The sequence below is a fragment of the Podarcis muralis genome, chromosome 9, assembly GCF_964188315.1.
Source record: "Podarcis muralis chromosome 9, rPodMur119.hap1.1, whole genome shotgun sequence".
Classification (NCBI taxonomy): domain Eukaryota; kingdom Metazoa; phylum Chordata; class Lepidosauria; order Squamata; family Lacertidae; genus Podarcis; species Podarcis muralis.
In genome coordinates this window covers 10061779-10079623 of record NC_135663.1, presented here as the reverse complement: position 1 = coordinate 10079623, position 17845 = coordinate 10061779, and the positions used below count along the sequence as shown (strand labels likewise).

Genomic DNA, 17845 nt, shown 5'->3' with positions numbered 1-17845 from the left:
AGCCTAATCTACCTCCCAGGGTTGTGGGGGGGATTAAAGGGCAAGCAGGAGAACTATGTATGCCACCTTGAGCTCCTTGGAGGAAAAAAAAGTGGGGACGGAAATGACTGGCAGAATCCGAGACCAGGGAGAAGAGTTGGTGGAAGAAGATTGGAAGAAATTTAAAGATTACTTACAAAAATACTGCAAAATTAATGAATGTTAGAATGATGTTGGATTGAAGTTAAGTGGTTTTTAGCAGTAATGTTAAAAAGAGGTGCAAAAATGGATTGTTAACAGGTGATAATTTAAAGTCATAATATATTAAGACTAAAGATTAGGATAAAAATAAAGAGGGAAAGGATTTGCTGAACCAACTAATTGAACTGGATACAAAAAAGGGAGGTGTGAGGAGGTCCGGGGAACAGGAAAATGAAAAATAAGACATGGAAAGACTGAATTGTTTTTAACTGTTTCTATTTTGTATTTTTTCTTATTATTTTTTCTTTTTGTAATATTTTGAAAACCTTAATAAAAAAAATTTTAAAAAGAAAAAAAAGTGGGATATAAATTAACAAATTAATTCTATAGGACAGGTGGTAAGCAAATCAAAACTAGAGTCGGTAGGTTAGAAGAAATTGTGTGCATGGGACACTACATGAATGTGTACTGTCCGCTACTGACTGTTTACAGGGGTATACCAAAGTAGTAGAAAGCAGTAGTGAACTAAACCAACTCACCTTAGCTCTCATGCATGCTTGGGGGACTTGGGACAGAGGCAAGTTCTTACTTTTCAGGTTCCCAGAAAATAAGACGGAAAGGAAAACTCAAGGGAAACAAGCAGCAAAAGAGAGACCCCTGTTGTTTCTTCCATTCGTTGACAGCACAAATCTGGCGAGGTGATCTATATGGTCTCAAGTGTACTGCTTACCAGGAGGTCAGAAGCACTCACTATAGTGAGGTGGCAAGTAGGTTTGTAGATGCACAGCTTGTCACCCACCAATTTGAATGCAACTCACCAGGGACTGGATAAACTTTCTGGGTTTTCCCCTTGTCTGGAACTGCACAAAGGGGAAGCAATTGGAGGCCCTAGCAAGCTGCAGCAAATGGCTAATTGTCTCTGTCCAGCTTGATGGATCACAAATTCTCTAGGTCTGATACGGTACCAGCTGTGGTCCGTCTGTTCTTTGAGCAGAAGAACTGGATTTTACAGTGTTGTTTATCACACGTGGCTGCAGAAGTGCCTGGGGCTTGAAGACTTGCCATGTTCCCTGGGGATTTTCCATAGTGGTTTCTTTAAATTTCAGCTGTTCTTCTTGAGAGAAATGTCACCACTGTTTTTAGCAAACATTGAAAGCTGATAAAAGCCTAGTAAGTTCGACTCCCCCAGATTCCATCTACAGCTGTTTTGCTGTACAGACATGCCCTCCCACAGCTGAATTAAGACATCAGTTGTTAAAATATGATGATTATTTATTGAATTTATATACCGCCCTATACCCGGAGGTCTCAGGGCAGTTTACAGAATAAAATCAAAATATAAAAACACAAAATACATAATGAAAATAAAAACAACAACCCAGTTACCTCTCCCCCCCCCCCAAAAACAACAACAACACCCACATTTTAAAAGGGCATAGGGTGTCAAAGCAACCAAAGGCCTGGTTAAAAAGGAACATTTTTGGCTGGCGCCTAAACGTATACATTATAATGAAGGCGCCAAGCAAACTTCCCCGGGGAGAGCATTCTACAGACAGTCTTTTGTTTTTGTGGAAAATATTGTGTAAAAAAATCTAGATGGAAAACTTTGAATGAATAACTGCATCTTGGGATAAAGGGTTGAGCTATGGTTTGGGAAGACCCTGGTTTGAATCTTGCCTCTGCCATAAACTCAAAAGGTGGTCTTAGGCAAGCTCTGCTCTCATGTTCTGCTCTCAACCTCAACTGCCTGCCCCTCTAGTTGCAGTTTGGAGGTAATAATACCAACCTTTCTTAAAGTGTTGTTTATAAGGACTGCAAGATTATGGTCCAGTTAACACATAATCCAGTTAACACATAACACAGAATAAAATTGCCAGTATCATAATGCCATTATGCAAGCGCAGCTGTGTGAAAATAAATAAATAATTCAGAACGTAGGAACTTTTAATTCCTGTGTTCCTTGACTGGAATTGAAGGGCATGGAAGCATCTGTCAGTCTTGCTGAATGGAGGAGGCCATGATCTCAATAGCAGTTTAACGACAGTGACATTGAAATTGTCATAATTTGACTTCCCAGACATCACCCAATTAGATTGTGGAAGGCCGCAAATCCTTTTGTGCTGCTGCTCTGTCTGCAGCCAAACTAAAACAAGACAAATTGCACAGCTGTTCCTGCTTACAAGGCCAATCTTCAAATACAAGTCTGTAAATGGCATCTTGAAAGAAGGGTGCTCAGCATTTTTCAGGATTTGGAGTAGGGCAATCTATCTAGTAATAGATATTACTAGATTTGGTATTAAACTGGGCAGGGGAGTGCAACCCTGTTGCTTTTTGATAGCTTAGTGGCTTTTGACACCATGGTATCCTAGTGGGCCAACTCTCTGGGTTGGCAGTAGGAGGTCCTGTGCTTTGGTGGTTCCAGCCTTATTTATAGTGCTAGATTCAGAATAGTATTGGGTGACTGTACTCACCCCCTTAGCAGTTATGCTTTCGGGTGACATAGGGTTCAATTTTGTTCCCAATATTGTTTAACATCTATGTGAAGCCATTGACAGTGCTGCTCTACTTCTCTATTACATCTGAGTCAGGTATGGACGTGCAGGTCCTGGATCAGTGCATGGATCTGGTGGGATGGGTGAGGGTCTACAAGTTGTAACTGAATCCTGACAGGTTCAAGTGACCGTGGTAGCTAGGATACCTTTTACCAGCTTCAGCTAGTGTGTCAGCTGCAGGATAGCATGGTGCAAGCACGTCATGTTTTGATAGCCTCAATATTTCACTACCATAGTGTGGTGTATCTTCATACTTAACTGCCCTTAAGGTTGATTTGGAAGCTGCAGAATGCAGCAGCTAAGCTGCAGAAAAGGGAGACCAACCACGAGTATATAACATCACTTTTGAAAGAACTGCACCAGCTGCCAGTTTGCTGCCAAGCCGAGTTTAAGGCCCTCAAAAAATTAGGACCTGGGTACATGAAGAAATGCATTCTCCCACATAAATCTGCCCATAGACTGAGATAATTGGATGAAGTCTGCTTGGTCAACTTAGTGACAACCAAGGTGAGGACTGTTTCTGTCATGGCACACAGTTTATGGAATCATCCCCCCTTTATTAAGGCTTTGCACAGCTTCATTAAGTTTCTGGTGCATCCAGACATTTGCTGGTTCTCAGTGCCACCCTTTTAATATAATTTGGCTGGTTTTGTTGTGATTTTTGTATTCTGCGGTATTTTAATATAATGCTTTATGCAAACCAGTTCGAAAGCATAACAGTGTGAATAGATAAATAGGTATCGCTGCAGAGGGAAGGTAAACGGCGTTTCCGTGTGCTCTGGCACTCATGGTGTTTTGTGTGCCAGAAGTGGTTTAGTCATGTTGGCCACATGACTCGGAAGTGCTGTCTGCAGACAAACGCTGTCTCCCTCAGCCTGAAAGCGAGATGAACGCCACACCCCATAGTTGAATTCGACTGGACTTCACCGTCCAGAGGTCCTTTACCTTTTATGAGAAACATGTTTGTATTGTTGTGAGTCTCCCTGGTATTACAGTGGTGCCCCGCAAGACGAACGCCTCGCAAGACGGAAAACCCGCTAGACGAAAGGGTTTTCCGTTTTGGAGGTGCTTCGCAAAACGAATTTCCCTATGGGCTTCCTTCGCAAGACGAAAGCCCATAGGGAAATCTCCGGGACAGCGGGGAAGCGCAGCGCGTCTTCCCCACTGTCCTCGGACCTCCTCCCGCCGCCAGGCTTCGGAAGGCTGCTCCGAAGCCTGGCGGGGGGCGGAGAGGTTTTTTAAAAACCCCGGGACAGCGGGGGACTTCTCCGCTGTCCGGGGCGATTTTAAAATGCTGCCGGGTGGCAGCGCTGCCGCCCAGCAGCATTTAAAAAAACCCGGGACAGCGGGTTTAAAATCGCCCCGGGCAACGCGATTCCCCGCTGTCCCGGACGGCTTTTGAAGGCAGGCAGGGGGAGCAAAGACTTTCGCCCCCCTCCCGCCTTCAGAAGAGGTCCTGGAGGTCTTCTGAAGGCAGGCGGGGGGCGAAAGTCTTTCTTCCCCACTGCCTGCCTTCCTGTTCTCCGCTGTCCCGGAGGGCTTTTGAAGGCAGGCGGGGGGGGGGGGGGAGCAAAGACTTTCGTCCCCCGCCTGCCTTCAGAAGAGGTCCTGGACCTCTTCTGAAGGCGGGCGGGGGGCGAAAGTCTTTGCTCCCCCCTGCCTGCCTTCCCGGGAGAGCGGAGAAACGTGCAGCCTCTCCTTGCGGAGGGGTTGCGCGCAGCTATGGAAGAAGGCAAGGCAGCGAGCAGGATGGATCCCGCTCGCTGTTTTGCCTTCCCCTTTAGCCCCGTGCAGCCTCTCCTTGCGGAGGGGTTGCGCGCAGCTATGGAAGAAGGCAAGGCAGCGAGCAGGATGGATCCCGCTCGCTGTTTTGCCTTCCCCTTTAGCCCCGTGCAGCCTCTCCTTGCGGAGGGGTTGCACGCAGCTATGGAAGAAGGCAAGGCAGCGAGCAGGATGGATCCTGCTCGCTGTTTTGCCTTCCCCTTTAGCCCCGTGCAAGGGACGCGGGTGGCGCTGTGGGTAAAAGCCTCAGCGCCTAGGGCTTGCTGATCGAAAGGTTGGCGGTTCGAATCCCCGCGGCGGGGTGCGCTCCCGCTGCTCGGTCCCAGCGCCTGCCAACCTAGCAGTTCGAAAGCACCCCCGGGTGCAAGTAGATAAATAGGGACCGCTTACTAGCGGGAAGGTAAACGGCGTTTCCGTGTGCGGCTCTGGCTTGCCAGAGCAGTGATGTCACGCTGGCCACGTGACCCGGAAGTGTCTCCGGACAGCGCTGGCCCCCGGCCTCTTGAGTGAGATGGGCGCACAACCCCAGAGTCTGGCAAGACTGGCCCGTATGGGCAGGGGTACCTTTACCTTTACCTTTACCTTAGCCCCGTGCAGCCTCTCCTTGCAGAGGGGTTGCGCGCAGCTATGGAAGAAGGCAAGGCAGCGAGCAGGATGGATCCCGCTCGCTGTTTTGCCTTCCGCTTTAGCCCCGCGCAGCCTCTCCTTGCGGAGGGGTTGCGCGCAGCTATGGAAGAAGGCAAGGCAGCGAGCAGGATGGATCCCGCTCGCTGTTTTGCCTTCCCCTTTAGCCCCGTGCAGCCTCTCCTTGCCGGGAGACACTGCGCAGGGCTTTCGTGGCTTTTCTGGGAGGTGGGGGAATTCCCCCACCTCCCGCAAAACCGGCAGAAGCCGCGCGCACTTTAAAAGGGCTGCACGGCTTCTCCTGGCTTTCCTGTCCCCGACGGCTTTTGAAGGCAGGCGGGGGGAGCAAAGACTTTCGCCCCCCGTCCGCCTTCAGAAGAGGTCCTGGACCTCTTCTGAAGGCGGGCGGGGGGCGAAAGTCTTTGCTCCCCCCTGCCTGCCTTCCCGGGAGAGCGGAGAAACGCAGCGCGTTTCTCCGCTGTCCCGGAGGGCTTTTGAAGGCAGGCGGGGGGGGGGGGAGCAAAGACTTTCGCCCCCCGCCCGCCTTCAGAAGAGGTACATTTATCTTGTTATGTGAGTCTTTCTGGAGGTCTTAGTCTGTTTTCTGACCGGCATTTCCTTTGTATAGTAACATATCAAACACAGCGGAGTACTTTTGCTGAGAAGCTGTGTGGATGGTCTAGCTTGCAATTGAAAGCACACACTTTTTATCTGCCAAATTGAAATCGTTCCTGTTTTTTATATATATAGCTGTGGACTTCTTCAACCAGATCAACATGCTTTATGGGACAATTACAGACTTCTGCACAGAAGAGAGCTGCCCAGTGATGTCTGCAGGTCCAAAGTAAGAATGCTAGTTATGCGACTTTGAAACTATGAGACATAAAATACTTGCTGTTTTTCATTTTTAATTGGGTTTTAAACAATGATAATTGCTACTCTTAGTAAGTTAAAAACCTGAAATTTTATTTACAAAGAAGCTGAAGTTCTGTGTTTCATGTTTTTGCTTTTAGCCTGATCAAATTCTTTACAGATTTGTTTGGTGGTGGGAGGTCAATGAAAGTGTGAGTGAGAGCAGAGCAGGAGGAATTTAATAGTCCTGAAGGCCATGATCTGACCTTGAACTGCTGAATTGCAAATATTGCCGGCATGTTTTTCATCTCTACAAGCCTGAGAACTGGAAACCCTTTTTTATTTTAAAAATGACAGTGATTAACTCCGATTTCCAGCTACCCAAGGTAGCCTACTAGATAATCCCTTTTCCACAACTACAACTGCTTCAACACCACACTTGCCTGAAGCTTGGTAACTGGGATTAAGCAATACCATCTAGTGGGTTGGGTTGGCTCGGGGTCCTCTATTTGCTGTCTCCTACGCTAAGCAGTGTTGTTAAGACAGGAGAGGACCATTAAATATATGTGTCTGTATAGGTTCCCACCCCCTTTGTTTCCCCTTTACATACATACATACATACATGCATGCATACATACATGCATACATAGTTGCCTTGTCCTTTTAGTTCTACTGATGCATCTGGAAATAGCATGATCTGTCTCTGTTTCTTAATATATCTTGACGACTGGTTGAATCAGAGTTGTTTGGATGCAGGGTTTTATTTTCAGTACAGAGACCTTGATTAAAGGACTTTTCTGATCTCTTCCAAATTTATTAGCTGGCAAAAGCTGAACATGGTTAAAAATGAAGGTGGATATGTAAATCTTTTACTCACAGACATGTTATTACACTGGCACCGTTTGCAATAAGAGGCAATGGTTGCCTCTTATTCACTACAATTAAGCAGCTGTTTTTCTTGGGTTAGCTATTCAGATGCCATGTGCAAGCATAACATTTCACTATCAGTTGCTTTCCTTAATTATTGTGTCTGAAAGCCACTGTTTAGAGAAAAGAATGGCCACAAGCCAGGATATGTAACTGGTTTGAAGTGGGTGTGCAGACCTTGGTTAATACTGTAATCTTATGCACACATAAACTGCACTTGAACTTACAAGGTGCAAAACAGGCTTTACTGGTCTATTTACGTACAATTTGGTTGTCTAACAGTTGCAGGTTTGACAACCCTGATGTTCGCTATGGGATTTGATGGCTCCTCCTAACCATTTCAACTCCCCTGACGACTGTTGTCTGTCTCCAGCCCAAAATGTTCCACATGTTCAGAAGCCAGTTTTTGGCATTCATTCAGATCTTCCTATTTTGTTCAGCTGATAGATTTCTGAAAACTTTAAATGGGTGAATATAGGTGCGAGATACCAGTTTCCAAAGTGGCCCTCCATGCTGAATATCGATGTAATACAGAAGAAAGTGGGTTTAGCATTTATCATTTTACTCTGTTCTTGTGGAATACATAACTGTTTTAGCGGGATTTTTTTTAAAAAAAATTGCTTGTGTATCATTACTGCATTGGCTTTAAAGAAGCCAATTCATAGTTTCCTACCCTAAGATCTAAGAGTTCTGAAAACATTGCTTAATTACAGTGTTCTGGTTCATAGATACATTGAAGCTCTCTCCATGGGTGTCTTGTGTTTGATTTGTTACACTGTTGTTTGCTATCCTGGAAATGTGTGCTGAGCTGAAATACAGTAGTTTCACTCCAAACAAGAGAAAGAGAAAATTTGAGGGAGCTGTGCATAATATTAAGATTATCAAAAAGAAGGCTGTTTAAGGAGGCTGTGGAAGGGATCAGAGACCAGGTTCTGGAATAATTAAGGTTCATGGCTGTATGTTTTCTGTTTTACTATTCCACTTAATGTGTCATTTTGCATCAGTTCAGCTATATGCAATACCATAATTTTAAATCCAATGCTATTAAAGTATAAAACTAGACTGTCAGCTTTAGATGAAAAAGGAGTAGAAGAACATGAATGAGTGTGTTTAATGCACTTGTTACTTAGCACCAGAAGTTCTGGAATTAAAAAGCATTTCATGATCTAAGGGCATGGCTATATTGGGGAAGAACCTGCCTCTGGCTTGACATACTATGAGGTTTGGGGCATTGGAACATGGTTAGCACGATAATTCTCCTTGAACCACAGTGCCTGCTGGTTGTAGGGATCGCTTTGCAAAATGCCAATTATTTCACGTCTTATATAGTGATACCATAATCACTCTAATTCTCATGTGTGTATATTTGGATGCCAGCCAACTGGTTCTCAGTGCCTGGGGGGAATTTGCTCCTGTGCTAATCACTTTTGAAACTGAGGAGACTTGTGTATGGGGAAGGGGTTAAAAGAGAGAAGAATTCTCTTGAGCATCTTCAAGCCCTTGGGCACACCTGAAGCAGGCCTTTATATCCCAATGTTATAAAAACAATAATTCATTTGTTTAGTGTGTACAGTCCTAGATTTATTTAAAGGGATGTCTTTTAACCCTGTTTCATTCCAGATACGAGTACCACTGGGCAGATGGGACAAACATAAAGAAGCCAATCAAGTGTTCAGCACCAAAGTACATTGATTACCTTATGACATGGGTTCAGGACCAGCTGGATGATGAGACACTCTTCCCATCCAAAATAGGTAATTTTAAAATTAGTATATTGCCGCTATATAAAAGCTGGATGGTTTAATTTGCAAACTCTGAACATCTATGCTGTTTCAAAAAGAATAGGAGAAAACAAAAACTTTTAATTTGAGGGAAACTAACATAAGATTTTGAAAATATATGTAACCATTTTAAGCAGCAGTTGTTCACTATTAATTAATTTTTTTACAAGATTTAATTTTAAGACTCCGCAGCTGGACCAGGGGTACCTTTACCTTTATGTAGACCAGAACATACCTAATTTCTAGCAGTCCTTAATTAAAAGGAAGAGTGATCTTTGAAAATAAGCAATTAAATATTTCTTTGCTTATGGTATTTATTTTTCCCTCTAGAGAAAAAGCTGTAATAAGGGAAAGCACAAGTACCAGTTTGTTTGAGGACTGGTTTGCTATTTTTGCTAAATACTCAGTATTTCAAACAGGACGATTCCCTTAGGGTGATTTCTGTGCTAGTGTAGTATTGCATTTTTGTTCACTTCTGCACAATGCATTCATTGGCTTATAAAAATCACAGTTTTAAACTTAAAATTTTAAATCAGTGCAAGATACAGTTACCGTATGTCTTTAAAAAACATGCTTGCTGAATAGTTCTGGTTGTGTTTTTGATTACTGTTGGAAAAACGCTTGCATAGATGGTACTTTTCCGATATTTGTGGTTCTCAGTCCTGATACGTGGGCTGTTTAAACCTGTGCTGCTCCCTGCCCATTCATGGGATGACAAGATTCCTTGTGAGTGGCTTCTTATGCTTTCTGCATGGGTCATGTATTGTGCTACAGCTTATGCACTGAAGCAAGAAGCCACTATCTAGATGAGTCTTGAGCATGATAGCAGCTGGGGGTTGTATCTAACGAACCTGTCTCATCAGCACAAAGGCTGCTTCTGCTTGTGCAACAGAACTTCCCCTTCCTCTTCTCTCTCCCCCTCCCACTCCCATCCTTCTCTGGATGCTTAGGGGAAACCCCAGAACTGATCTGAGGGCGAAGAGAGGGGAAGTTCTGTTTTGCAAGTGGACATAGTTGTGTGAACAGGGTAGTTTTGTTGGATGCAACCCTGCGTTCTTTGTAGGACTGGAATGTAAACACTTGGACGTTTGCTTTGTTGATTTCTAGGTGTTCCTTTCCCAAAGAACTTCATGTCGGTAGCTAAAACGATCCTAAAGCGTCTTTTCAGAGTTTATGCTCACATCTACCACCAGCACTTTGATCCAGTCATTCAGCTGCAAGAAGAGGCACATCTCAACACATCCTTCAAGCACTTTATCTTTTTTGTTCAGGTAACTAGGCATGGGGTACTATGACTTAATATAGCCCTGCAAGATGGAGCATGGGTACTATGACTTAATATAGCCCTGCAAGATGGAGTGTGGGCTCGCATTCTCTTTTGAGTTTTCTGTTGCTTATTGCGGTAACTAGGGATCCTTGTATTCTTCAGCACATTTGAAGTTTCTCTCTAACATGATTCTAATGTTGTCTGCTGTGCCCTATTCCCAATTAAGTTCTATGTTATGCCGTGAAGTATTATTGGGAGGAAAGGTCTGGAGCTATTTATTTATTTGAATAAATATACTTATATACTCTATCTTAACCAGAAAATCAAAGGAGGTTCTATAAAATATAAAGCATTAATTTAAAAATACCAGCAGAATTAAACATTTAAAAACAAGCTGACATATTTTTTTAAAAAAATAGGTAAATAAAATTAGTAGTTTTAAAACAAATATACCTAGTAAAATTACATGTTTGGGTAGGCTTGCCTAACGAAAAAGGTTTTAGCAGGTTCCAAAAACAGTACAGTAAAGCCACCAGCCAAATATTTTCTTTTGTGATCTCCTTAATGTGACATGAATGGTGAATATGTATAACCAGAAACCTTTGTGCACTTTAACTGGATATTGAAAAATATGTAAAAGTGATTATCTGATTGAGGTAAAAGCAGTTCCTTTAGGATTATATATCCCATTTGGAAATGCTGAAATCCTTCTGTGTGGAATGGAAATTAGTGCTATCACAGATTGCATGGCAGACTTCTATTGTTAGAGGTGTTTGGTAGCATTTGGCCACCAACCTAGAATTAAAAATATTGCTTGATTTCTTCATGTGCCATGTGCAGTCCCACATATAGATTCTGCGCCTAAGTAGTGCAGGTTCATGAATATTCTAGAGTTCTAACTGGGACACTGGTGATCCTCTCACATATCAACAAGAGGCAAGTGAACATGCCTAGAGAAGTGAAATGAGAGCCTCACTTGGTTCTCTTCTGATCTCTGCAATAGCAGCAGCTAGGGCAATGCTTTCTGTGGAATCTCCCCACAATGAACTTTAATATCTGTCTTTCTCAGATGGGGATCTTTCTTTTAGTCTTAGTTTCGGTGTGCCTTGCCCTCATCTTTGTTCTTCCTAAAAACTGTGTTGACTGCTTTTACTTCCAGTGTAAGATAATTGTGTTTTCAGTTACATAGGGTAAGACAATGCTGTTGATAACTAATGGATATCCTAATAAATGTTGAACTGAATTGTTGGTCTTTTTCTGCCTTCCACAGGAATTTAACCTTATAGACAGAAGAGAACTTGCTCCACTTCAAGAACTGATTGAAAAACTCACTTCAAAGGACAGATAAGCAGAAGTGAATTTGTGCAAATCACTTGTTTGGTTTAAGCAGGCATGTGGTGTTTTAGGGATTTGAGCTGCAATCCTCTGCACACTGATTAAGATCCATGGAACTTACTCCTGAGCAAGCGTGTGAAGAGGCTTGCAGCCTTTTAAATTTTTGTTTATGTTTTTAGAAAGAAAAGGAAACCTGTTCTTGTTTTTTATTTGGGCAACCTAGATCCATTCTCTGTGCTTTTATTAGAGGAACTCGTTTGTCTTTAGTGAGACACACACAGTAAATGGCTTTCTGTTATTGTTTGTTGTGTAATCTTCTTTTAGCAGATGTCGAGTGTTTATAAAGGAGAGAGAAAAAATACATGCTTGTTGGGAAATGTGACACTGCTGGTTGTATGGGTTCTGCGTTGTCAGTTGCAGCCCATTCTCAGAAAGTCCTTTAAGAGACTTAACATTCTCTAAGTGCCTTGGCAGACTCTCTTCTGAGGTACAAAGCACATACAAAGAACATTGCTGGAACCAGAAAACACAAATTGCTACCCAGGACTTACACTTCTTGTTAGATATAAATAAATATGTGTAAACCTTTTTTTAAAAAAGCCATAACTTCTATAAGTGATCTCCAGCTTTTAATGCAAAACAATGCCTTTAGAGATGAATGTGGGCTACAGGAGGTGGGGAGAGAGGGGGGCTCATTTTTCTTTCTTTTTTTTATGTCCTCAGAAACCCACCCAACGTCTTGCATCTGTGGAGGACTAAGGACAGCCTGGGGGTTGACCACTTTCTTCTTTGTTGCTTGCATTTGTTCTTCAAACATTCAACTTTCCTTTAGATTAGCCAGCCTGATTTTGATGATCACGGGAGGTCAAACTGTACTGTAAGCTTTCTTACCCGTATAAATCAGTAGCCTTGCCAGAGCATCAAGAGGAAACAAGGGGAAGTTGTTTACGGAGAACAACAGTGGTGTTAACAAGGATTTTAAAAATACTTTTAATTCCACCATAGTCATTTTATTGCGAGTGGCAGAAATCTCACTTGATGTACAAGTGTGGGCTCCTTAGTTGCAAACTGCCTCAATCCATTTATCGTATGGAACACTTGCCATTCCATTCATCCTGAGCGCACAGTCCCACTGCAATCCTAACTGTACACCCAAATGCAGCAGTTTTCTTATATGGCACACAGTACCACTTTTTCATGTTTTTAGATGTCTCGGTTTACTTCTACTCACACATATTTTGTATTTTTGTCACTCTTTCTTTGTTTCTTCCCCTCCTTTCAAATGAGATGACCCAGTACCTTATAACCAGGCACCCAGATAACCGTCACCTGTTGGTTTGTGGATGTTTTTGATAGCACGTTGGGAAACCCAAGACTTTTCATTCTTAGAAGTTCAGAACATGAGCTGTCTCTGATTCCCACATGTTCATAAGATTGTCAGGTTTAATTCAGAGTTCTATATACAATCAGATCTTTCTTGCACATTTGCAACTTGCCACTTCTCTGATTATATAGTGTTAAATCTAAAATGTTGGGTTTTTTTGCTGATGCATCATACTCTTCAGATGTTCTTAAACCAATTTGCACAGAATGATTTAAAACGGAGTTCTGTGTAGTATAGAGATAGCCTTCCTTGGGTGAAATTGATCTGAATCTGCAAATTCACAAAGTGGTATCTTATTGAGTATGCATTTCAGACATAAGCTGTGTGCCCATGCATGTCCCTTTTAAAATCTAGTGTGCACAACACCTTCCCATAGCATGTTTTTTGCAGTGTGTGGAAGTTACTTATGCACAATGTGTGTTTTAAACACTGCATTATCCAGTGTTCAACATGCTCTTGAGCTTAAGACGTGGTCTTGAATTATTTGTAACTCAGTCATAAAAGGAAAAACAAGAAATGCCATGAACTCATCTAGGCTTACTTCACCTTGATAATTAGGTAGCCCTTGCTCATTGTACCTAATGTACATATTGCATGGAGCACCATAATTCTGCATGTAGATTTAGCAAAATAAATGATCAGCAGTTTGGGTACTACTTAATATGCACACACGGTATTACATATGCTAATCTTTTATGGTATTACATATGCTAATCTATGTCCAGGCTTGATTTTATAGAAGTCAGGCTTACCATTCTGAGATCAAATATTTAAATAGATGTTTGAGGACCTTTTAAAAAATTGGATTTTACAGACAGCAATTTATAAGGAAGGAAGTTACTATTTAAATGTTTCCCACTGATGAGCAATTTCAATCCCTTGAAATATTAATTTAACACACACACAAACACACACAATTTTTTAAGGGACTGTTGTGAACCTTCTATAAGGTAAGTCTGTTCTATAAAGGTACAATGAGAGTGTATTAAGTTTCAAATGCTCATTGTAAGGGGGGGATAATTTGGTTTGCTTTCGTTTGCTGACTTCTTGGTTGGATAATAAAAGGCTGGAGATCACTGAGAGTACATTTAGTTAAACTCTGTTGATTTCATTAAACTTGAAAACAAAAACACTGAAGATATCTCATTGTATTGAACACAGAGTATATCTTTGTATTGCATTGGGAACTTTTACATTTTTCGGTGATGGCCTTCAAACACAATATATACTATTTTACCAATGCATTCAAACGTAAATCCAGGTCTCCTTGATTTTTTTCATCTGACCAAGGATTTTGAAAACTGAACACCTTAGTATTTTAAAATCCACAAAATTATAGTCTGGATCTGGGTTTCAATCTTGAAGGGATACTCTGCTAAATGCCAGGTTGCTTTTTTATATATTAAACATTGGATATTCAGGCCTGGGAATATAGTCACAGCCAGCCATTGCATTTTAACACTCTTTTACATTGTGGAGGAAGAGCGAAGGAGCTTCAAAAGTCTGAACCAGTTTTACTCTTATTTCAGCTTTCAGTGTGTTTCTTTGTTTTGGTGATGGGGTTAATAACTTCAGGAGGTAACCTTCCTCAATCTGATGAGACAGAGTAAAATTGATGGTCATGGAAGTTGATGCAAGTCCATTAAAGCGGCTGTGTTATGCTTTCTTAGGCCAGTGAACAAGGATTTACATTGTTAAGACAGATTTTTTAATTCTGACCATAGAAATTGTATGTCTCCTTTGCATATAGAAATTGTATGTCTCCTTTGCATATTCATGTCAGGGATCCATGTTCATTGCTTTCAAAAGGATTAATAGCTCTTCTGTAAGTTCATGTCAAGTTTTTGTTTACTGCTTACTATGCAATCTAGAACTCTGAATATTTGCAGTTGCTTTTAAGACAGAAAACCAGAGACTCTTTAATCTTTTAGAACTGAAATATCTCTCTGAAGCTCCCTTTACAGGCAAAAGGCCAATTTGCTGCTATTGACTCTTCTTACTTTTTCAGATTTTCCTCTCTTTTCCTTGAGCTCTTGCCTTGAATTGCCATACAAAGTTTTAAGATTTTTTTTTTAATTAAAAAAAATCAGCATGGGAATATCTTAAACCAGCTGACATGTATCCTTTCCCCCTGGAATACTATATTATAGGTGAAATTCCTTCTTTCATATTAAATAAAAACAAAAAGGTGGACCTGCCAATTTTTCAACTGCAACATTCCCATGTTACTTAATATTTTCATTTCTTTCCATTGCATTTCTTTCAATAGGTAACTATTTAGGGTTTTCTAGACTGCATCGATAGAACCACTAGCCACCTTAGGAGTGAGATACTTAAATTTAAGTAAAAGTTTAGTTGGCATCTTATTTCTGCCAGTTGTACACATAGTTTCATTTTTTGAAATTCAGTTCCCTCCTAAAATGGCAAAGTAATTCAACTTTTGAAACTCTTCGTTTGCTTGGTTTTTTTCTTCTCCAAGAACACTGTCCTTTCAATAGTTTTTTCATAGATAACTGTATTTTTAGGGGAAATTAATTTTTATAGCCACTAAACTGTACTCATTATTTTTGTACATGTATAACTAGGTCATTCTGGGAACACAAATCTTTTGAAAGGTCATTTGGTTCCATTTTTGAAGACATTTATTCACAGATGTTGTGTTTGCTAAATATTGCCATAAAAATCAATACCTTTTAACTTGTATTGTGAAAATTAAAAGGCTTGAGTAAATATTACTCATTGGTAAACCTGATACACGCAGACAGACCTGCCTAACTCTTACCATAACTGGCAAAGCCTTAAGTGCAGTGGGGGGGGGGGCAGGAGACTAGATAAAATATAGGACCACTTGCTTGTGCTCTCCTAACAGGGAACATCCAGGAGCATGGAGGTTTCCTGATGTGCACTGCACAGCACACATCCGCTATGGCCACAGATTCCTGCCTGAATCAGGCCAGGTCTGTCCAGCCAGCATAATCGAGCAGTCTAGCTTGCAGGACTGCACAACCACAGGCTACAATTGCTGATGGTAAGAAGGGGAAGGAGTTGCATCATCATGGGGTTGGGCAGCAGGGTGAGAGATTTCCTTGCAAAAGAAAAAGCAGCATTTTGGGTAGAATGCTTAAACTGCAAACCATCTCCTAAAGGTGCTTTCCACCTGTAAAGAGTTTAAGCTGTGGCAGGAGTATTCACGCATGCAGCTGTCTCTCCCCTTGGCAGCTAGAAGCAGTACAGGAAAAGCCTTACCATTTAATTGTTCTGAGTGCATAAATTGGTTCCCCTTGTACTTGATTTTATGCTGTATCAGTCTTGCCTTCATGTGTGAGCTCACTCAGTGACCCCTTCTCTGAACCTGGTGTTGGGCCTGCTTTTTGGAAGCAAGAAGGTATTGCAGATGCAACACTATGATGTCTGCTTCTTTTAAATACTCCAAAAGCAGCTGGACAAAATAGGCTTAAAATATAAAATGCAACACAGAGACCTGTACTGTACGCAGACTGTGCCAATATTACTTCAGTTTGTAGTCATTATTGATCAATACTTGTTTTAAATGAAAACAGCTTTTTGATTTAAAAAAAAGTTGAATGTCTGAAATTCTGCAACACATGTATTGGAAAGATGTAAATAATGTATACAGATTGTTGTAAGTGATGGGATGAAAAATATATATAAATTCTAGGCTTTTTCAGTAAGGAACTGAATGCTGTTTATAAGAAGAAAAATAAATAGCTATGTTTGACCACGATTGCCTTTTCTTTCCCTCCTCATCCTAACTTGCAGTTTTTCAATGTATCCATTATGTACACATTGTACACATCTGAGCATTCCACATACAAATTACTTTATGTGATCACCTCACCTGAATTTGTGAACTATTTGTATTGCAGGCAAATCTAAGAGCAATAAAACAAACCTGATGTCCTTCCATTTTCCTTAACTCTTATAGCCCTGAAGTTTTGGCATACAACTGAAGTTTTCAAAATGGGAGGCAAGACTACCAAGAAATTATAGTCAGTTGTGCAAAATGGGAGTCCTTCCTCAACTGTACCCAAACTCAGACATGGGCTGCTTCCCGCTTCCAGTACAAAGCTGGAAGGTAATATGTGGCTGTTAGGAAGGAGTGCTGGAATGCACTAGTTTGGTTTCACTTTTGGTCTAAAGATACATGAAACAAAACTGTAATTAAGCAAGTTTGGTTTGGTTTGGTGCCTCTTGAAGACGGCTTAGGAACCTGCGAAATACCAATCATACTTGAAGCAGACCCATTGAAATGGACTCATTACTTGAGTTCATTGATTTCAGTAGGTCTGCTTTAACATTGGATATCCCCTGTATGTTTGTTTAAATGTGTAGCTTGCTGTTTATTAAGGATGCCTGTGTGGGTTGCAAAATATTAACATAAAACAACAATCACAAAACCATTGTAACAAATTGCCTTAAAACTATTGCTCCCATCATTTAACTGTTAAGACACCATCAAACTTCCATAAGGGTCTGAGCAGAGATTGGCAATGAAAGGTAAATGAGATCTGTGTCAACTGCAGTGTAGAGGAAGGGGCATCTGTCGGCTGCGAAAATTGTGGCCCTGGTTGCAGCTGTTATAAAAAATGTGTATGGATTCTAGAATAGTTTGAGCAACACATTTGGGCAAGAAAATTCTTTAAAGTCAGATTTGCCCCTGGAAGTGGTCTACATCCAGTAATGCGCGTGGGAATTTCTACAGAATTTCTACAATAGTTTACATCTCCTGTGTGAAGCCTTTACTGCATGCCACTACTAAATCTTGGATGTTCTGGTTGTCTTGACCATAACCTGGGCAACAGGTTTCTATGGATGTCTCATTTTGTTCCTCTAGCCTTTCTTCCAGTATTTGTTTGGCGTTTGCTGTGTTTTCTGTGCAAAATGAGCTCTGTGTGGGGATGGTGTATTCATTAGCATTTGCCCTTTCCAATGCAATCCTTAATCTCTCAGATGTTATTGCTGAACTCAAGGTTACCTGGGTCCTATTCTTCAGAATTTTTTGAAGACTAAAAAAAACAAAAAACAAAACCCTCCTGGAAACTTTCTATGTCCAAATGCAAACCACATGAAAGGCACAGAAATTGTACATTTTGAATTGTGTGTTTATATTTCTAGATCACTACACATAGCATTTTCTAAG

At 41.4% G+C, this 17845-nt stretch overlaps 1 protein-coding gene across 2 annotated transcripts in view; it reads left to right on the top strand.

The window, feature by feature from the left end:
* The window catches only part of MOB1B (MOB kinase activator 1B), a 32117-nt gene extending 17910 nt beyond the window's left edge, over positions 1-14207 (top strand). The window contains exons 3-7 of one of the 2 annotated variants that reach the window (XM_028743966.2): positions 5889-5982; positions 8538-8671; positions 9806-9969; positions 11236-11319; positions 12024-14207. In XM_028743966.2, coding sequence (XP_028599799.2) covers positions 5889-5982; positions 8538-8671; positions 9806-9969; positions 11236-11313 — 470 coding nt within the window. In that variant the 3' untranslated portion in view covers positions 11314-11319; positions 12024-14207. Of the gene's footprint in view, positions 1-5888; positions 5983-8537; positions 8672-9805; positions 9970-11235; positions 11599-12023 lie in introns of those variants that run through there. The other variant, XM_028743965.2, reaches the window with a different exon arrangement.
* The last annotated feature ends 3638 nt before the right edge of the window (positions 14208-17845 follow it).